At 36.3% G+C, this 22368-nt stretch overlaps 2 protein-coding genes across 2 annotated transcripts in view; both read left to right on the top strand.

Moving 5' to 3' along the window:
* Nucleotides 1-19075, top strand: part of LOC142348326 (guanine nucleotide-binding protein G(I)/G(S)/G(O) subunit gamma-12-like) — a 390191-nt gene extending 371116 nt beyond the window's left edge. Inside the window, exons 2-3 of the mRNA XM_075399634.1 lie at nucleotides 14903-15077; nucleotides 18489-19075. Coding sequence (XP_075255749.1) covers nucleotides 15010-15077; nucleotides 18489-18639 — 219 coding nt within the window. The 5' untranslated portion in view covers nucleotides 14903-15009 and the 3' untranslated portion in view covers nucleotides 18640-19075. The remainder of the gene's footprint in view (nucleotides 1-14902; nucleotides 15078-18488) is intronic.
* Nucleotides 10778-12145, top strand: LOC142348323 (uncharacterized). The gene is made up of 3 exons (XM_075399629.1): nucleotides 10778-10889; nucleotides 11178-11227; nucleotides 11310-12145. The coding sequence occupies exons 1-3, from the start codon at nucleotides 10887-10889 to the stop codon at nucleotides 11791-11793; spliced, it is 537 nt and encodes a 178-aa protein (XP_075255744.1). The 5' UTR covers nucleotides 10778-10886; the 3' UTR covers nucleotides 11794-12145.
* Nucleotides 19076-22368: the final 3293 nt, after the last annotated feature.

Here is a 22368-nt window from a genome sequence, read left to right as displayed (position 1 = left end):
AAGATATTGAAGCCTTTGTGTATCGCCTCTAGCTATAAAGTGAGTTACGCCATACCTCAATAGCATATAAATAAGGGATGTAAATAATTTGCATGAGCAACGTGTAAAAAGAACAATTACGTCAAAACTCGGATAATCATTTGCAAATTATACAAACAATTACTGCCAAAGTCGAAACACTCATCAGCTCTCGCCAAAAAACAATTAATTATTTTAGCTATGAAAAGATATTACAATTGTCATTAGTGAATGAGGAAGTAAAACATCAAAAAGAATAACAATTTCTTGCGAAACTCAGAATTTCAATGAGTCATTTAAAATGAAATTATGTCAACGACAAGTACAATTTTGTCATTTTTGATGCCGTAGTTGTCGCTAAATCTCTTTTTAAAAACAATTTTAATCAGAATAACATTTGCTAAAATTTTTGTTCTTTTTAAATAGTAAACTGAAAGCCCCCCAAATCGGTTCCAGATATATCTGTGTCAAATCTTTCCTCAATTTAGGAAGTAGTTAGAGGGTCATATAACTGCAAAAAATGTTATTGGGCAATAAACAAAATCTGATCAATGATTTTCGAATAAAAATAGTTTACTTTAATTTTCTTTTTTTCTTGTTTTAAAACATGTAATTGTTTTGTTGATTAGTGGTGTAATTCTTGCAACTAACTTGATGTGAACAACATTGTTTCTATTTTCGAACCTTGCTTTTTAGTTATCAGCGCTTGGTAACGATAGGCATACAGGATGATGGCATATTAATCAGCCAAACTGAGCACAGGAGACAAATTTTAGAGAAAATAACGTCTTTCTTAAAACAGTTTGAGAGTTTACAATGTACTTTTAAAGCATAAGAAGCAACAAAACACGCAAGATTTTCCTTTGATTTCGATAACACGGTATGCAATGGTATGAACTGCGATATCTTGAGTATCTGAAAACTTCGGCAAAATAAATTGACACTCAGAAACGCAAAATATTTTCACCGGAACCAAATGTTGGCTTTGAAAAATTCGTTAAACCATGTTTAGCCGCAAGAAACTTGTTAATTTTTATATGTTTGTTGCAGAAAGGACAAAAGATTAGCAGAAACTGTGTCAAAACGAATAAAATTGCTTTTTTCCGTTGACGGTTTTTTGTTCCCCCCGAAACAAACACGGGTATCTTTTTTTCAAAACATAATAAATGTTTCAATTTTTGGTCGACTATGGCAAATGTGCTATAAAAATGTGCATAATTTTCTGCTGCTCGGCAGTCAAGAGTCGGAGCGTTTTTATGAATTATATAGACATAACTAACTTAAATGAGGAATTATATATTTACTATTGCTTCCCTCTAGAATTGCTACTTTTTAAATAGTAAATTTTTGTTCTTTTTAAACTCAACTTTCTGATCAAATTTCTTAATTTTCTTAACTTAAACAATTGGTTTTGTTGAAAACTCTTTGATATAAATATTTAAAAATTACTATTAAAAAATGGCGTTTCTGTGTAGTTTAGAACTTGAAGTTATCACAGAACTGAAAAGAGATTTGAAATTGGCTAGAAATAACGGGTGAATACAACAAAACGTTGGTTATTTCATGATCATGTCAGATTTGCAGTTTCTATAATTGTTACCTGTTCAAATTTAGATAAAATTAGGAAAACTGAAAACAAAGAGAACGAGTGAAAGCTCTTTCTGTTGTCCAATTTTCGAAATTTATCCTAATCCTTTTTTATTCTTTATGATCTGAGTTTAAAAAAATGAAGAAAATTTTAGATAGAATTATTTTAGGATTTTATACAAAGATATTTATCTTTTGGAATGATTCTTGGAGCTTATGCATCCTATTAAGATTTTTTAAAAAAAAACGACAAAGTCATGTTAAGAACAACGACAAAATTTTACTCCTGCTCAAAAAAACCATAATTGGGGAAACGAATTTTAAAAAGCAATACTTCATATTTCTTCCAGATTCTTTAATCAGAGAAACCGTTTTCAGAGTTCTGAGCTAACCAGAAAATTTTGGCCGGTGCATAGAAACTAAACTAAAAAGCTGCGCACATAATCAGAAAACCAAGATTAAATCTATTAAGAACGTTCTTGCTTTGATTGTATAATATATAATTGGTTAAGTCTTTTTTTATTTAGCTGAATATTTAGATAACCGGAAAATGATATCAAGATCATCTGAAATTTTCTGATTGAGCGGTAGTTTTTGTCAACAAACTCTGAAAATGTGTCACGTTAATACTCTATGAAAAGAATTTTTATGGTTTTGTCTCTAATCTCTATAACTGCTTAAAATGTCCAGTTATATATCTGCAAAACTAAAAATTGTTTTTTGTTTGTTTCTGTGACCGGTTAATTTGGATTGTTTTCTTTTCCTTTCTGAAATAAGGTGATTCGTACAATTTTACGAAATTACCCTGAGTTTCATACAAACACTCTCTGTAATAACTTAGCAACATTACTATTTGTAGAATTTTGTACTTTGCTTAAGCTGACTAGCTGGGGACCGACTAGCGCCCAATACTCTAACAAATTGAAAGGGGTGTTTTGATGGCTCTCGGATTTCTATTGGAGGGTTATTTTGTCCCCACACTGCTCTTGTGTGCTGTAGAAAACTCTAGTTGGAATAATGAGTTGATTCAAGTAATCAAATAACATCAAATGTATAAACAAAAAATGTAAAAGATCACAAAATTAAATCAAAATTCAACCAGAGTTTTATTATAAAAGATGGTTCACAACTTTAGCCAAATTCACAACTAAAGAGCTACTATCCTCTCAAATCTGCAAGCTCTCAATTCAGCCGCATGATTTAACTGCGCTTCTGATTTCCAATCGCGCAAACCGGTGTTCCGAATTTATCAAGTCAATTCAACTCTCTCAACAATTTTTTTATTATAACATCTTCTCTCCAGGTCAACTCCTAAAATACAGCTGTAATGGTACTCTTTTGGTATTAACGTGGTTCAACTCCTTAGTAACTAATCAAGCAACAACGTACTAGAAGGATCAAAACAAAAGAATCTGTTAACTTCGCATTATGGACCACATTAGTTATGCCTTTTGTTACGTAAAGTTTGTTAAAACTTCAAATGAACAATTAATTGACCTGAACGCCTTCTTTATACATTGATGACTTCTATTCAAGCTATTCAAACTAAAACAAAAGCATTATCAGACTTGTGACGCTACCAGTTAATCAACCGGTCAAACTATGAACTCAAGAATTTAAGCCTTATTTGGAAGTTAAAAGTCCCCCGCACGGTATCTATAAAACAAATTCCCCAAAAGATACAGGAGGGAACTTTCCCGAAAATAACTAAATTTTATAAATTTGATCCCCTTAAGAAAATCAATATTGCCCCTGCTCAACTTATAAAGCCACACGTTTTTGTTCCATAAATGCCTGGTTTGTCAAATGGCCTTAAAATGCAAACCAACAGTCTTACTAACAATTTGATGGTAACCAATTTTCGGAATTCAAGTTCTATCCATTTTTATTGCGACATTTTGCGATAAAAGTTGGATCTCTCAAATTCTACACTCCTCCCTTCTAGACTATTATTCTCCCGAATAAATACTGAAACTGGCATCTGACGTAACTCTTGAGTAACCCTAATCCTAAAAATTTCCCGCTCGTCTCGTTGATACATCTAGTCTACCTTATCAGCATATTTTGCTTCATGCAAACCTTACTTTTTCTTTATTAGTTCCACAACACATCACAACAGACTAATCCATCTAACGTAAGCCTAGTAGACCAATTTGTGAACCATCGCGATCTACAAATTAGTATTAATAGCACATCAATATATTACCTTGGAGCATTTAACATATTTACAGCAACTAAATTAAAATCAAAAAATCTGGCTAGAAATAATATAAGGATTACGCAAATTAAAAATTTTCTCTGTTTATAGATACAATACATTCAACAACTAATGAAAAGGTAAATCAATACCATCTTCTGTTACGTCTTATCTACACAATATTTAGTTAGTTGAACCATCGAATCTTTTCATGATTTATCCCGGCCATCTCACCAAAAATTCTATTTGAACTGTTTAGAAACAACCAATCCAATTAAATTGGTTCAACTCACCTTCCTAATACTATTTCAAGAATAGTTATATGCAACTAGCTTACTCTAACTAATATTCACAAACCAAGTTTCTGTGTTTAACCACTGATACTCCATGCACCCTCTACAAGTTACAGTTCGGATAACTATATCAAGCAATTATTTCACCACATAAACAAACTTAGCACCATTAAGCAATTTTTCGGACTAACTTTACCACATTAATGACCAATAATTAGGCACAGAAACTAAATTGAAACACACGATTAGACACTGAAATAAGACTAAGCAATCGTGCTGAAGATTATGAAACCGACTGTACTTTCTCAAGATTTTTCTTCCTTCCATTCTTGAAGGGATGTCCTCCCATCTCCTCACTGGACAGCCACCTCACATCTGGAGGTCTCCACCTCCAGCACCATCTCCTCGTCAGCTTCAGCTTTGTCCATCTCTCCCTCCGACTCGTCTGAAGCCACATTGTCTCTTGTGACATCGAGTCTCGACAACCGTTGAAACAGAATCCTCTCTGACAGAACTCCTCCCTTGTGCTGTGGACATCGCCCATCGATCCCATCAACGCATAATGCAATTTGACTACTGACTGAGGCTCCCCTCTTCTGTTGTAGACTACATCACTTGTGCTATCAACTTGTGGGTACCACACGATAGGCATTGCAACAACCTCCTTGCTTCTCCTTCCAAAGTCGTTTGAATACCCCAAAGAAAAGAGATAACATTCTTTTCGACGACCCTGGCCCTGTCTAACACACTTAATCGCCGCTCCCAATTGAAACCAAGTCATCAAAGGTCATCGGAGTGTCTTTCAACCATCAACACATTGCTGTTCCTTATATCTCCCTCATTATTACTCTGAAATTCCTCTGTAACATCCACTCCTGTATTCAATTGGGGGTCCGCATATCTGTCCTCAACTGTATCTGAGGTCTTGCCTTTAATAGTCTCTAGTTGTTCCAAGGAACCTCCAGCTTCACTGTCAAGAGTAGTCCGAAAGTCAGACTCCTCGGTTGTGATCACACACAACGCATCAAGGAAGGTTGTCAAGTCTGGTTGCACCTCCTCTACATCTGTAGCGTCGATCGATTTGTCAGCACTGGAGAGTTCATTGCCTTTGCCTAGTTCAACCTGCTTTCTACTTGTTTCATTCAACTTCTCAAACTACCTCAAGTACCTCTTTGTATACCATCCACCAAGACTCACACTTCGCCGTTTACCGAAATTCAAACATATTTCTCTTCCTGAGGACATCTTTAGCAGATGGGTTTTCTTGATTGCTAAAACCCCTCCGTGACCCGCTTCAAACCTCAATCTTAACCAAGGCCTCTGATTGCTACATCCTAAACTGCTTGATTGTTTCCGCACATATTCAGATCCCTGCATACTTCCACCACTATGCAGAAGAAAGTTTGGCGTGTCCATCGCATACTCTGGAACTAATGGACCTTTTTCAGACCTTGAAACGTAATTCTCAAACACTTGATTGAGCTTTTAAAGCCTGGTTCTTGGCTACACTCGTTTGTTTTTACCGATGAACATCCTAACATCTGGTCCTGCTGATTCCGTTTATTCGGTTTTACTGCTGAGATCTTTGAATCATTGGCTCTTTCCAAACTTCCAAAAACTTTTCATGATACCAAACATTAGAACAAGCAAGAACTCTAACCAACTCAAAATGTTTCCAACCGATGTCTTGGAAGCCGACAATTTATCGCAAGATTCCACACACATTTGTCTATCCGTGATAACACTGTTTTCTCCTTCTCCAACATGAACTAAAAGTGTCTACTACTTCCTTATAGCTCTGAAAAATGTCTGTCAACAAAACGAGCAACGCCAATACTGCATCAACCTCAATGAAATCTAATGAAGCCTCCCACATCACAATGCTATTACAAGCTCTGCCTAATACTTGCACCTTTTTCTTAAAACCAACTGTTTCAAACTCGTTTAAAACTGTAGTGCTCTCCTCGCTTGAAAAAACAAACGCAGCTCGCTCAACTTCCAATTCTTTCCTGATCGTGTCTCGGTATTTTCAAACAATCCTTGAAAAGCTTCCATTCTCGCCACCGATAGCAATTGAGGTCATTTCTGTAATTCGTTATTTGTCCTCTGTCTAAGTTCACCTGCCGATTTGCAGTAGTCAAGATGGCAAATCCAATGAGCTTTCTCTTTTGTTGGCTTTGGTACCGTGAACACCTCAGCTGTCACCCAAGACACAACTTCTTCGGAAGCTCCCAAAATCACCACGAGTTGCTCTTCTTCTTTAATTGCAGTGCAATTGTCAAAAACCTCTTCCAAGTCAGCAGCTGACGTACCTGTTCCGCTCGATTCAAAAACTCTTGCTGTATCCCAGTACAGACTTGCTTCATAACCCCTCGAAACTTGAATCCTATCTCGTGTGTTCAAGTTTTTGGGACTCTGGCCTTCGCTCCTATCTTTTTTGAAGTCCACAAGTGCCCTTGATCTAGTTTCTAACTCAGCCTCAAACTCCTTAAACGCTGCATCCCCTTGTGGATAATTAACTGCACAAAGCATTAGCCATTTCCTTTTTAAGTCACCCGGGTTGCCACTCCAATCACACTGTCTAAAAATTTCCTCAATCCTATTTGTTTGTGAGTCTGTACATCGCCAGTGTCCAGAACTAACGCTCGCGGCGCAAACGGAACCATTACGTTTGTCTCTGATTTTATTTTCGTTTCGAAAAGACTCCTCTTCAACTCTACTAGATAAACAACCCCTTCTCTCAACTATACATGGGACTTCCTCAATTACCGTTTCCATCTCTTCATTCAAATTAGCTCTAAGATAGTCTTCAGCTAGGCATTCCGCAAAAATTCTTTGATTGGATTCTACCTCTCTCATATCAACTTCACCGCTTCCTACTAGAGACGAAAACTCTTATCATGAGAGGTACATCCTTAAGGCTTGTTTCTTGAGTACATCCAAAGAACTCAGGAGGAAACTCAGTTTCCTCATCCTCACTGCCTTCTTGGTCGGAGTCGCTAATGGGGAGATAGTCATCACCTCCATTGTTCGCTGATGAGTTGTCAACGTAATAGACAAAACATTCAGGCGTAACTAATTTCTCAAATTTTGACTAGAATTTTCCCCTACTCTCTTCTTGTAGTGTTTTCGGTTCCTTGCTTTCTATATCAGTTGGCGTCAGCGTCTTGCGGGGCTGCTTTTCTTCCTCTTCCTTTTTATTTTGTGACTGTAACTCTCTATCCCACAATTATTTTTCTTCATCATACTTTTTGCATTTTTGATCTCTATTACAAACATTTTCCTTTCTTCGACATACCTCTTCACCAAAAAGTTTAAATGACTTCTTTTCGAACTCTGTAGAAACAATATTTGTTTCGAGCCTTTCACTAGGGATCACAATTGTTTCCTGTCCGGTTCTTTGATCGTACCGATATTTAATACCCACTTGTACTTCCCTGTTTACTTCTCCCAACATAATCAGACTTAAATGTTCTGCTTGCTCCTCACTCAGCTGTAGCAAATCCACCACGTTCTGGAAGTTCCTCTTTGCTTTATCTTGCTTACTGCATCTTTTTCTCACTAATTCCAAACCAACTTCACTAAGCTTAAAATCTTCCTCTGAGTTCTCGCTTAAGGAATCTTTTATCCCGCCTTCTGCTTGACCTTTTTCACTTTCCAATTTTCCTTCCATTACACTTCTTCCTCTACTTCTACTACTGTTCCTACGGTTACAGTTTTCTTCCCTACCAATAGATAGCCTCTTCTCAATGATGTGAAACTGTTGTTCTAACGACATTACCACTTCACCAGTTTCCGACAACCAGAATCTGAAAGGCAATTCCGAAACCGTTTGCAACGCCCATGCTCTCAATAGACCGAGCATTGACGCCATAGCTCAATCCTCACCCATTTTTAACACTTCTACAACGTCAAGGTAGTACAGCTTCCAGTCCTCCCATTTCGTGAATCTTTCCGACGGAAACTACTCTGCAAACGGGAACGCACTCCAATCCATGTGTACTAAATAATTATGTTTCTCATATTTCTCTACGTAATCGTGGTGTTCCTCAGCTCTACCTCTTTCTACTCTGTCTAACAGTATTCTATGTCTGAGAAGATCCTTTAGCCTCTCACTTCTGCTAAGCCCAGATCCTCCTCTATTATCAGTAAACACTCTAACTCTAACCTGACTTAACCTGCTTTGCCACTCTATGCTAAAGTCCTGCTGCTGTTGAACCACCACTGGCCAACTTTGAAAACTTCTCTTTGCTCTTTTCTCAGTATTAAACCCTCTGATTCCTGCTCCTCCAGTTTGAAGAAAAGATTAAACCTGTGGAAAATCTCTTTCTCTCTCTCTCTTTCTTTCTACTCTGCTCTACTCAACTCTATACTCACAAACCTTACAATCGCAACTGTCACTTGCCAAATACCTGCTTACCAACTTCCTGTTCCAAGCTCGCGATACTCTGAACTGGCCTTCTTCCTCTCAAGAAAGCCAATCACTAACAATGACAGTCTTACTCAAATTGCTCTCAATCAGCCTTTCCCTATTTAGACTACCTCTATTTTTCACTTCTCTCTCTTCAACTTGCCTCACAAATCTCTTGATCTCGGCCAAGGCCCTGTAAAAACCTTCCTCTAAGAAAACCGATACTCTACTCAATTCTCAGCACGAACTCAGCCTCACGCAACTTACGCTCTTGACTAAGTCGGAACAAACTCTCCTCTAATCTCAAGAAAAACTAAATGTAAACAATCCCAACAGTCGAACTCCAACTCAACTGAAAACTGCTCTGCCCACTTGCACCCTCTCTCTCTCCGTCAAGCTCCAACTTCACTCCGTCCACGGGTTTCTCCTTCTTCGCTCGTTCTCGCACAATTCGATTCTTCTCGCGTCAATTACACTTGCAGAGGCTACTTTTTTCAACTGCAACCGCCACAGCCGTCCAGCCCCTCCAACTGTTAAGAAATCTTGAGAGAGCCCACCCAGGAGCGCCACTGTAGAATTTTGTACCTTGCTTAGGCTGACTAGCTGGGGACCGACTAGCGCCCCAAGCTCTAACAAATTGAAAGGGGTGTTTTGATGGCTCTCGGACTTCTATTGGAGGGTTATTTTGTCCCCCCGCTGCTCTTGTCGGCTGTAGGCAACTCTAGTTGGAATAATGAATTGATTTAAGTAATCAAATAACATCAAATGTATAAACAAGAAATATAAAAGATCACAAAATTAAATCAAAATTGAACCAGGGTTTTCTTACAAAAGATGGTTCACAACTTTAACCAAATTCAAAACTAAAGAACTACTATCCTCTAAAATCTACAAGCTCTCAATTCAGCCGCTTGATTTAACTGCGCTTCTGATTTCCAATCGCGCAAACTGGTGTTCTGAATTTATCAAGTCAATTCAACTCTCTCAACAATGTTTTTGTTATCACATCTTCTCCATCTTCTCTACGGGTCTACTCCTAAGCTACAGTTCTTATGGTACTGTTTTGGTAATGCCGTGGTTCAACTCCTTAGTAACTAATCAAGCAAAAACGTACAAGAAGGATCAAAACAAAAGAATCTGTTATCTTCGCATTATGGGCCACATTAGTTATGCCTTTCTTACGTAAAGTTTGTTATGACGTCAAACGAACAATTGAATGAACTGAACGCCTTCTTTATACATTGCTGACTTCTATTTAAGCTATTCAAACTAAAACAAAAGCAGTATCAGACTTATGACGCTACCAATTAATCAACCGGTCAAACTTTGAACTCAAGAAATTAAGCCTTATTTGGAAGTTAAAAGTCCCCCGCACGGTATCTATAAAACAAATTCCCCAAAAGCTACAGGATGGAACCTGCCCGACCGTATGTACTAACTTCCTTTCAAATTTCACACTGAGGTAAATACCGGATAATAACTAAATTTTATAAATTTGATCCCCTTAAGAAAATCAATATTGCCCCTGCTTAACTTATAAAGCCACACGTTTTTGCTCCATAAATGCCTGGTTTGTCAAATGGCTTTGAACTGCAAGTCTTACTAACAATTTGATGATAACCAATTTTCGAAATTCAGGTTCTATCCTTTTTTATTGCGACATTTTGCGATAAAATAGGATTTCTCAAATTCTACACTATTTAATCTAAGTGAAGTAAGTCTAAATTGGAAATATGTAGCCCACGCTCTACTGAAAGTCTGTGTGTGGCTGTAAACCAGACTTACGGATTTTTTAACTACACTTGAAGTTATTTGTAAGTGATTCTCATATTTTCATTTTCTCGCTGTGCAACCATAAGTTCTCAGCAGAATAAAAACCGCGTGACGACCATTTATGGTACCAATATGCCATACGCCTTGTAAAACGCTTCAAGCTGAGTCTGGCTGTATAAGCTATGTACAGGTGTTGAAAGAAAGCACTAATGTACATACCGGATTCTTCGATACCATATAAGAATCATATGTGGAAATCTTGGCAACCGTATCAAGATAACATAAGAAGTTTTTGTATGGCCTGTATGGAGCCACACGTGGCTCTTGGATATGGTTCTCAAGAAAAGCCTGTCCAGGAGATTTCACATTTTACTTGTGTGAATTATTATCTCGTTTTCTTGCTTTTCAAGACATTAATCCGCTCGAAGCTGCGAGCGTGAGTGTAGTTCAGAACGATGTTTATGAACCCATGCATAAGTATGGACTGTGATCTTAACGTACAATCAAGTGGACAACAGAAGTGCGATTCTCAAAATAAACAATCTCTCATTAGCTGATTTCCCAAATTGCTAAAATCGTTCTCTAATCATTCAAAACGGCACAATTTATGGTGAGAGTGATTTTATGACGCCCAAACAAAAAAAATCAACGATAAGTACTGGCAATTACAATTCTATCGTTGCTCTAAAGAATTTACAACCTAGTTAATTTTGAAAAACATTCCGTTCGTGGATCACGAAGGCCGATGTTTTGAATTTATTCAATTTTTCACTTTTTTGAAAAAATCACTTCGACTTTATTGTCACTATGAATTACATTTTAAATTGCGTTCATTTTTCGCATTTAATCAATTTCATTCACATATCAGCTTCATTGCACTTCACTTAGTTTGTTTCAGGAAGGCGTTAATTGTCTCTACGCACAAGGCTACCCATTACTATTCGCTGCGTAAGTTTGCATGCCACAAAAAATATTCACAATTTTTTCATCTGATTTTATGAATTCGAAACACACTTTAATAAACTTTCAGGCTGAACTTGATTATTCACTTAATCAAAGTATTCCGTGACTACAAATTTCTTCAAAAACTACCACCAAACTTAACCCGCGAGTTGAAATCTTCTACCACTTCCAAAAGTGGCAAAGAATCATCAACATATTCCGATTCGGACAACTCAACATCACCAGCACTTCCCGATTTCAAAATCGAAGAAATTGACTTCAAAGAAGCGGACAGCTATTCTTTCGAAGTTGAGGATGTCATTGAAGCTCATAATTTCGCATCTGTTGTTTATTGTATCATAGTATTTTTAACTATACCCCACACAGTGTCATTGATCAACACTCTCGTTTTTTCATCGGAGAATCTGTTCGAAGCTCCCTCCCTTCAGCGTCACTTTGAATCTTCTGAGGTTACCACTGATATGACCTCTACGAATCACGTGAACTCTTTTCTCATTATGGTTTCATTCTTGGTGCTTCCGGTCTGTTATAGAATTATGTACAAGGCTTAGTCGTGATATACACAATATGTGCACTATTAATATATTCGAGAATTTTATTACCCGGGTGACCACCATGAAAGAATCTTATCAATCATAAAAAAATGTATGGAAATTTTCTAACCATACAACGGTATTAAAAAATTTTAAAAAAAAACAAATTTGAATAGAGCTAATGACAAGTCGATAAGTCTGCAGTTTTTATGGACTTTTATGAATCATTATGGTTCGTCATCCCCGTACTTTTCCTTTGTCGAAAGTTCATTTTGTACAGCTTCTTTTATTCCATTGTGCTTCTCTACCTTGTATCAATTCAAAATGCTCTTTCAAAAAATGAGAAAATCAAATCAATTTAATTTGTAGCAGATAGGCAATGAGTTCACAGTTTTAGGTGTATATTGGTTGTGGGGTATCATCATAGACGAGACCAGATGGTTATCTTGGAAGATGTTGCAAGATTCTTGAAAAAAACGGTTATCATACAAGGTCTTTAAAAATGCTTATTTGCTAGACCATCAAAGATGACGGCTATTTGAAAGATTATTGCAAGTTCGTTTTGGTCGAGGTCTTATCTCATTTGTTTCTATAGGCGTGTTATCACTTTTTGTGCAGAAATTATCCGGGATATGGTTCTGGATGTTTTAAAACATAGCAGACAGATTGTAGGGAAATAGCCGCGATAGACGCTTCTGGCATCCCTTGAACTGAAACAACTAAAGAAATAAGATAGACAGATTGACCACTAGTCCTTTAATAGACCACTAGACCTTTTGGTTAGATTCAGACAGTCATTATTATGAGACACATACGCTCTATAAGGAAAAACCCAAATGGAGCTTTATCAAAATCAATACTCAAAATCAAAAACTCAGGACAATAATACTCTAGAATTTGATACTACTTAAATGCACATTTTTGACCTTTAACTAATAAATGTTCATATAACTTCAAGTTCATTAAGAGAGTTCAGAAGTCTTTTTTCAGTGAGGTAAGTCACGCAGTTGAACTAGAAGCAAAACAAATGACGTCACGCACACAAATTTTCATTGAAAATCAGTAGAAATAACTGAAATTGACAAAGTCAATTCCAAGAAGTCTGGTAGCAAGAATCATCGTTGAAGACGACAAATTAAGAAAAAACATAGTAGGAAAAGTCCTGACGTACAATTCAAAAAATTTTCGTTGACTAAAGAAAAACTAGACCTAGAACGGATTATGAGTGAATTGGGAAAATAATTTTTTGACAAAGATCAGATAAAAGTATTGAAAAAACTAAAAATCATTGTTAAAATGCCGCATGTGAACAAAAAACTACTAGCGAGAAAGCGAAATTTTTTTCAAACACCGTTTTTTTCACTCTACTCTAAATTTAGGGCAAAAAAATTTGTGCCGCAAAACCACTCGTTTTTCGCTCAAATTCCTATTCCGGCATGTCCAAAATCACTACTCCAATTTATCTTCAAAAATCATGAAAATATGTGAACAGATCTTAAAAAAAGTCAGCGCCTCATTACAATTAAAGTTCTTTGAATTGTAAAGAAACCACAATGTCCCCGATAATAGCCGCTATTGCTTTGCGGCGATTAATTAAAAAGAAAAAAGAGAAAACATGAATAACTGCAAAAAAACAATTTAACTGGTCTCATATTGGTCCTGCTTAAGCGTGTTCGAATTATTGGCATCATTCTGGCAAGATGATGGTTATCTTGCAAGATTTTGAAATTTCTTCTGAAGAAAATCTTGCAAGACGACGTGAGGCATTGCATGATTAAGTCATAGTTTTGTAAGATCATAGGAATTAACCATTCGAAGGCCACTGTTGCAAGCAAGTCTCCTTTACAACATAATTCATGAATCAAAATCCTTTGTATTTTTGGGTTGAAAAACAAAGACTACGCAGTAAAATGGAAAACAGTTGTGAATAAACTTTTGAAGCTTTTTTGGAGAATGAAGTATAAAACAAGAAACATTCAAAAAATGTCTTCTTAGAACTTATGCAGATGTGTGGACCAGAAATAAAATTCAGTAGCTACATAATTTGCCCAAACCATGTGAGGACATTTTTTTTATTCATGAAAAAGAAGTGGGTATTTGAAATCTTGAAGATCAGAAATTGAATTCCTGGAGTGCTCCGAATTCAAACTCCCCAAAATTGAAAATTATTTGCGTTTTTTTTCAAAGGTATAGGATTGATAAAACAACACAGCGGTGCTTGAGACAGACGTGAAAACAGACGCCTGAATCAGAGTTGCGTCTATCCACTTAATTGTTTGCAAAATATCTAAATAATTTGCAAAGTGAAGAAAAAAGTAAAATCACGAGATTTTAAGAAACAAACGAGGTTTTTGGCAAAGCTTGATGCAATATGCCACCGAAACTGGGTTACCATATTTTTTTCGAACAACTGACCTTGAATACTACAGATGCTTCTGGCTAGACATCAATCCAGAATCACTTTTTTGAGCTTTTTGAATCAAGCTGATAGTTCCGAATCACTGTTTGGTTGACAAACCTACTCTTTCATCTTTGTCAAAAAAATCGAGTCAATCGCTTTGACGAAAAAAAATCTAGATTTGTTTTTAAAAAAAACATTAGCAGACTGAACTTCTTTTTGCTAGTTATTGTCACATTTCATTTTTTATATCAGATTTTAACTTGATGCAGAGGTTTTAAGGTTTTTGTAGGCATTTGAGCTATGATATATGTTATATAAATAGATATATTCGATACATGCAAATTTTGAACTACAACTCCATTTGCGTGAACATCCTTTTACTTCAAATTAAATTAAACTATGAGTTTTTCTAATCAAACCAGGTTTGCGATTTGCTAGTGGGACTACTAAATCGCAAATAAGTTAGAAGTATCACAGTTAGAAAAGAAGAGGAGAGCCTATTGCAAAAAGAGAGCCAAATCTAGGCTTCAAGTGAGCAATTTATTAGCCAATCAGAGAGCACGTGACCGGTCAATTGGCCGACATACAAATTAGCCGACACACCTTTCAGCCGACACTTGAGCAAATATAACTAATCGAAAACCACAGTTCACGATAATTATCCGCGCATTTGCTGTATTTCATTTTAAAAATTCTGTTAGGGTTTCAAATTTGTGACTTTCAGATCAGTTGAATTCAGTGCAATTAACCTGCTAAATCTTGACCAACCCACCAATAAGTTCAGAAGTGCGGGTTCGCCTTTCTTTGATAGAGAGGAATAAATTATTCAAAAAATGGACTCGGAATCAGCTTATTTGAGTGCAGCTGCGACCCTGCGAAAACAGATTGAGGACCTATCCAGGTACTGAAAAATGCATTGTTCGTCATCACTCACCTATCATCGATGGAACATCACGCACGCCGTTTAGTTCTAGCGTTTTTAACAAAATGTCAAAGCATTTTGATTGCTTCTTCTTTGCTAGATTTTATGAACATAATACTTACATTACTATTGGTTTTTTTTTAGCACATTGGGTGCTTTGGAATCGTCTTAGAACGCAAAATGGAGACATAATTTGTCCCTAAGGTTCCGCAGATTAAAACTATGTGATTCCAGAGTTTGCTGTTTATAATTTTTTATTAAAAACAAAAACAATCAGGTAGTGAAAAAAGACAAAATGGGCCGACCGCGCGGGAGCAGTCGAATTACATAGTGGGTAATGATACAAACTACATTATAAATTAAATTGGTGTACATTATACGTGTTATACACTTGATTACACGTCCGAATAAGTTAAACGAAAAGTTTCTATATTATAAGTTACAGATTTTTTATAACTTATAATTATTAAAAGAGTTTATTAATAATATTTAGATAAAACTGCTGTAACAGTTTTAAAATTTTTCAGAGCCACCTCAAAATGACTATCTTGTAAAGCTCGCAAGATAAATCAGCAATAAGCTAAAGTATAGTGGGCATTCATTTGGTGAAGAATGATTAATCCCTCTGTATGAAAAGTGATCAGTAAATTTTAGTTTCTGAAAAATTCTTCCCAGGTTGAGGTCCAGACCCAAATTGACTTCTGATCAGACCCAGTCGGGCGCACACCCGTGTGATCCCAGACCGAAATTACAGGGTCTTTTCGGAAGTTCGAGCGCACTACGGTCTGATCATGGTCTGGAGATGGTCTGATCAGAGGTCATTTTGGTCTGAAAAGTCTGATCATAGGCGGATTCGAGCGCACTTGGGTCTGATCAGAGGCAATTTCGAGCGCAATTGGGTCTGATCAGAGGCGGATTCGAGCGCAATTGGGTCTGATCATAAACCTCTTCGAGCGCACTTGGGTCTGATCAGAGGCGACTTCGAGCGCAATTGGGTCTGATCAGAGGCGACTTCGAGCGCACTTGGGTCTGATCAGAGGCGACTTCGAGCGCAATTGGGTCTGATCAGAGGCGACTTCGAGCGCAATTGGGTCTGATCAGAGGCGACTTCGAGCGCAATTGGGTCTGATCAGAGGCGACTTCGAGCGCAATTGGGTCTGATCAGAAGCGCCTTCGAACGCAGGATAGTCTGATCATAACCTCATCGAGCGCACTTGGGTCTGATCAGAGGCGACTTCGAGCGCAATTGGGTCTGATCAGAAGCGCCTTCGAACGCAGGATAGTCTGATCATAACCTCATCGAGCGCACTTGGGTCTGATCAGAGGCGACTCCGAGCGCAATTGGGCATACGTTAAAGTAAAGTGGGCATTCATTTGGTGAAGAATGAGTAATCCCTCTAAATGAACAATGATCAGTAAACTTTAGTTTCTAAAAGTTTCTTCTGTTTTAAAAACTGTCAGGAGTTAAAACTTTTGGAAAATTGCCTCTGCATGAAAAGTGATCATCGATTAATTGTCTTTTGCTATTTATAAAGTATGATGAAAAACTTGCGTGAATTGATTAATTTGTGAAATTTTGTCCAGCTAATATAAAAACAGTTATTCCATTATCCGAGATTTAATTATGGGACATGGGAGGCAGTTAGCTCCGAAGGTGGATTAGTGCCGCTTTAGCAAAATCAATGCCAAATAGATTAATTTAGTTTACCAAAAACATGCTCACATGCTTTATTGGGGCGTATGATGACAAATGTTGTCACAATTTTCCACAGTTTTAGATGATCGATTTCCACAAAACACCCAATATGGAATATGAAGACAAAATTTGTCACCATATTCCATAGAATAAGACATTTTCCAAAATTTATGTTAATCTGGTTCAAGTTCCATTTGGTTAGGGGTGCTACTCCGTCATAGTACAGCTAAGAATTTTTTGTACCAAAGAGTTAAAATTTAAACATTTTAGCGGCTACAGTTTTTCTGGTTTTCTAACTGGATTTTTTGTTGTTTAATCAGTACTTAAACTGTTTACTCCGAAGCACCGGAAAAAGAAAAGTTTTTCCATCATAGCTGCAAAATAGAATAGAACAGACCAGCTCGTCAACAGCAAACAAACTGTAGTGCAATTAGATTGTATTTGTCATTCATTCCGAATAATTTTGTTGGGGAAATATCTAGAATCAAACTTATACAGATAATACCGAAGCCCAAAACTGAGATATATTGAAACAGATAAACGAAGCAAACATTTTGAAGACTTGAATAACTAAGGCATCTCTCAAAATATAGTTTTACTGGTACTTAACTATGAATTACTGTTCTTTTTCCGAAATAACCTGGAAACTAAGAAACCATACTATAATGGTTAAAAACGTGCACCATGCACAAAAATTAAAAACTACTTTTGAAAATTTTATTTTATTTGTATGTTTATTTGAAATTGTCAAATACCGTATGCATGGACAAGTTTCATGAAAACAACCATATTATCAGACTTAACTGACACTGGGAAACTTTCAGAATACCAGTGGTTCAGTACTGATTTACCTATTTACAACTAAAACGTAATGAATCAGTAGTGACAAACTATGACAATAGAGACCGGGAACTACCGACAGGCACCAATTTATCCAAAAACACAATTACTGACTAGACCACGAGGTACCTACTCTCTTTAAAAATCTTGGTTGACTGCAAGATTTGATCACAAACTTTGGTAAAATAGGAAACTTACGTATGCCCCACTTTTCCCGAAGGCAGATACCCTAACAAAAATTGCTTTTGGGAGCCTGTAGTTTGATTGGAAATTTTGGATTACGAATCGAAGATAAAAAAGAACACTTTATTTACCTTAGTGTTTGAAACAGATGCCGGCAATTTAGTAAAAAAATGCCAGGAGTGCCAGATTAACATTTCACGATTCAGACTAATATCCAACTCATTAAGATAATTAACTTGTGACAATTAGTGACAAAAATTTGCTTCTTAGATCTTAGCTCGATCATAATGTTTTATTCTCTAAGTCTGTAATCAAAAAAATTGAATCCTGTCTATACCCTTAAACGCACTACGAACAGGAAAAATTGATATTTTCTATCTAATACACCCAATGAGCAGGGTTAACTGGAAAACCAACTAAAAAAACTCAATTGATCTGGTTATGAACACTACACTGCAACATTTTTGTTGGCATTAGAGACTCAAATTTGGGTGGTTCAACTTTCAAAATCTGACTTTCCAAGATGTTTTGATTCCTTCATATTTTTGAACTGATGGGACGTTTTCTTTCAACCAAGATTGTCGAAGACCTCTAACTAAGGAATTAAATAGTTGTATGATTTATTACGTAGAAACTGTTTTGCTATCTAACTTTTTCGATTTCTTTTTTAGGGAAGTACAGTTGGAACGGATTCCGACCTCTACTGCTGCTAAGGACTTGAAAGCGTTCTGTGAGGAACATGCAGCTGATGACTACCTCCTATCGCCCAACTTTAACGTGGAGAACCCATTCAAGGAGAAAAAGTCATGCGTCATTGTCTGAACAGAAAAAGAACAAAATCAGTTCACGAATTCAGATCATTAATTAGCTATTTTACTTGAATTTAAAAATATTCTAGACCAATTTTCGAGCCTTTAATTATAATGTGCTTCACAAAATACAGAGGAAATTGGGCCTCATCAGCCATAACTTAAACAATACTATATTTGCAGTAACATATTTGTTTATTTATTTCATAAAGTTTTGGTTCGTCATCCTTACATCTCCAAATTGCCAGAAATAATTGGCAGAAAACTTGAACTCACAAGCAATGTTAATCAAGAAAACTCATACAAGTTGCTCATGTCAGTAATTCAAGTGCCTGAATTTTAACGAAGAGATTTTTTTATTTTGTGGATAATGAATTTTTTTATATAATCGTTCAATTGGCTAAATTTAATCAATTGATATTCACATAAAAGTAAAACTTCTGCTTTAATTCTTTTTGAAAGAAAAACTATGTTGAATGTGCATAAAAATTGAGGTGAGTTCACAGAGAGGTTTTGGTTTTCTTGTTCAGAAGGAAATTGTTCTCGCAAACGACATAAAGGGAACGGTCAGGTCAACAACGGGATAATGGCACCTGCATTTCTGTCAACTGCTATGATTGCAGCAACGCATCTATTATTTGCCAACTAGATGAAAAAAATTCACAACCTTTCTTGCTGAAAAACAACAGAAAAAAGAAGAAGGAGCAACTATTGAATTAGACGTGATTTATTACAAACAACACAGGATTGAACGGGATCTCTCTAAACAAAAAAAATCTCTGTTCAAAGTTAGTTGGGGGGGGGGGGGGGTGGGGGGGGGGTTGAATGACTTAATTTGTAAAAACTGAAAACTCTTGATAATTAAAAACTGCACCGGATAAGCTAATGTGTTCTGTCTTTGATTGTCACAGGAACAACTCACTCTTCAACACGTTTAGAAATAGTCTTCGCAAAAATGGCAGTTGTTCTCATGAAAATAAGATAGATTTTAAAAAAATGAGACGGATTTATTTCACCAGAGTTTGATAATCGAGAAAAGAGCCCTTGTTTTTGGCCAGTGTGAGTTGCTGTAAAACTTGATAACGTCCAGAGGCGCCTACAAAAAATTGATAACGAGACGGGAAGATTGCGGATTGAAAACTATCATTTAATTGGAAGGCAGAGACAAATTTTGTAACAAAATATTATAATTAGAACTGATGGTTGACCCAGTTATAACACATTTTACATTTCATACAATCGTCATTGATTTAAAACTTCTATGACGTTTGTTGACTTCATAAGTTTACTAACATTTTATCAAAATGATCGATCAAGAGTGAACGTCAGAAATATAGACTTAAATTCTGAAGCCGAACAGCTGTGAAAAACATCAGTAGGTACGGCAGATGAAATAGACTGTTTTTTTTAAAGCCACAAAGAAGTAAATCAGCACGTGTTCATCTGAGCTTACTTTCTTGCATTCAAACAATGGGTATTATAAAATTGGTTTCCTTCCTATCGTATTAAGAGTTTGAACCCAGGAGGACAGAAAGGAAAGAGTGAAACTTTTATTCTTCACAAAGGTTTGTTCTTTTGCCGGCGTGCAATCTGTGGACAAGTAGTTCAGCTCTAATAGTCTACTTTCGACTAAGTTTCGAAAGAAAACCTTTTTATTACAACGAGCTTAGTCTTGCTATGGCTAAAAAAAATTTCTACTACGGGCAAAACATGCTTGATCATCAACAAACATTTGCAAATGATGCTCGACACTTTTTTCATTTCCTTCAAAAAGTTTGCTATCCGTACCGCTTCTTTACTTGCTTCTAATGCCGCGTTCAGCTCACCTTCAGCTGTGGACATTGATAAGCACTCTCGTTCCTTAGTAGCACAGCTAAACAATTCAGAACTATTGTCCAGCTTGAAACACTGCTCACGCGTAATTTTTCTGATTTTTAAGTAACCGCTTAGCCGAAGTTTTAAAATACATTAGGTTTAACTTAAGACATCTTCTAAATTTCAATTTTTCCAACTTTATACCCTCCAAGTAACGCAGACAAAGTTTTTACGGAGTTCCAATGCTTTTTCCCGGATTCTCTACAAACGAAATCACAATTTTTGCTGTAGGTACAATATCTGATCTGTAGTCAACTCCAAATAATTTAAACACCCTACTATTCCACTATAATCACAAGACTGCATTTTTTCAAGTTCTCTGTTTCCTATTTCTGATAAGCCAAGTTCTGAAAACTTTCAACACACATTCAAAGATTTTTTCAATGTCGTGCAGGCAATCAATTTATACTTCCTTAGTAATGTTTCTTTATAATCATGTTGGCTCAGCATTATTTCGTTTTCTGTTCGTTCAAGTTCACTTATTAAGAACCAACTCAGGTAACATAGCTACTTATTTTGAACTTCGTACATCTTTTTTCGGAAATTTGTGCAATTCTTTTCTAATTCGTAATATAATTAAATTATCTAACCGAAGACAAATGGTTCCCTCTATTTTTCCTTCACCTTTTTATAGAGAGACATTTATTTTCTATAGACGGGATAAAACCCAAAAACCTCTAAAAACCAACCCTTTTATTTTAAAGTAAAACTTCCTACCAGATTGTTGCTAATAAATCTGGTTGCATGGTTATATATAAGTTTCAAGACTTTTGTTTTCGTCTGATGAGTTATGCTTTGTTCGCCTTACATCACACCATTTTTTGTCGCTTTTTGCTTCTTCTGTTGATTTAGGTATATTATAATTAATTATAATTTCACCTGAGATTGTTACTGGATTCAGATGTTTTTCTTGTTCTAAACTCATCGGTCCCACGCTCAATGAGTTTTTAAGGAACTTTAAAGTTTTTTTAAGGAATAGGTAGACAGATTTTTGAACTTTCAATGTAGCTTTTTCATCGTTTACGCCTACAAAATAGGTTTGGCTTTCATCTAATGGTCTACAAATTGCAATCCCATCAATTTTTCCTCAGAGCGATTTCTCAATATATAAGTAAGTAGTACAACCAAAGAATTTTAGTGACTATAGGTTCGGTTTTTCTCCATACCTTGATTCAAATGGTGTTCCTTTTGATACCAGAATGGAAACAATAGTTTTTGATTTTACTTGACATGTTTATTGCATAACGCCAGTTCATCTAATCAAGTCGCGATTGCTCAATAGACATCTGGCCATTGTTGTTATTGTTTGCCAGTTACACTCAAAATTATCGTTTTCCTCAGGTGTCCGGGGTGCTGAAAATTCTATTCTTGTGCATTGGTTTGTACATAACTGCTTTTTCTTGTTCCAAATTAACTGCGACCGTACAGTCGCACACTATGGTTTCTGGCTTTCCTATGCCTGTAAAACAATTGTTGAAACATTTTTTTGGTCATCAATTGTGTTTCGGAAGCACTGTCTAGTGTCTACTAAAACTGTCTAGAAAGTAGATTGAACATCGATAGCCTTTTACAGCTTCTGGATTATTAGGTCCTAGTATATCAGTATAGACTAATTGTAAAACATCCCTCACTCTTGTCTCAGAGTTTTTTGTTACTGTAGTTTTCTGTGATTTATTCATGCCACGTGTCCCACAATTTGTTTTGTCATGATCACTTCTGTAGATGCAGTCGCATAATTTCAATTTCAGAAAGTCCTCAATATTTCTGTGTTCTAATAGTTTGAGCTATACAATCGGACAATGCCTTCTGAAGACATTAGATTTTGAATTTGTTCTGTCTTCTCTGTTCTCCAAAAACAGAGCCTCAT

Source organism: Convolutriloba macropyga, chromosome 10 (assembly GCF_964194025.1).
Source record: "Convolutriloba macropyga chromosome 10, txConMacr16.3, whole genome shotgun sequence".
Taxonomy (NCBI): domain Eukaryota; kingdom Metazoa; phylum Xenacoelomorpha; order Acoela; family Convolutidae; genus Convolutriloba; species Convolutriloba macropyga.
This window is presented reverse-complemented; position numbering and strand designations above follow the sequence as displayed.

Bases quoted from the DNA above. Each gene is read 5' to 3' on its own strand.
- LOC142348323 (XM_075399629.1), top strand. The intron at 11,228-11,309 runs GTAAGTTTGCAT...ATAAACTTTCAG, and splicing joins TACCCATTACTATTCGCTGC to GCTGAACTTGATTATTCACT.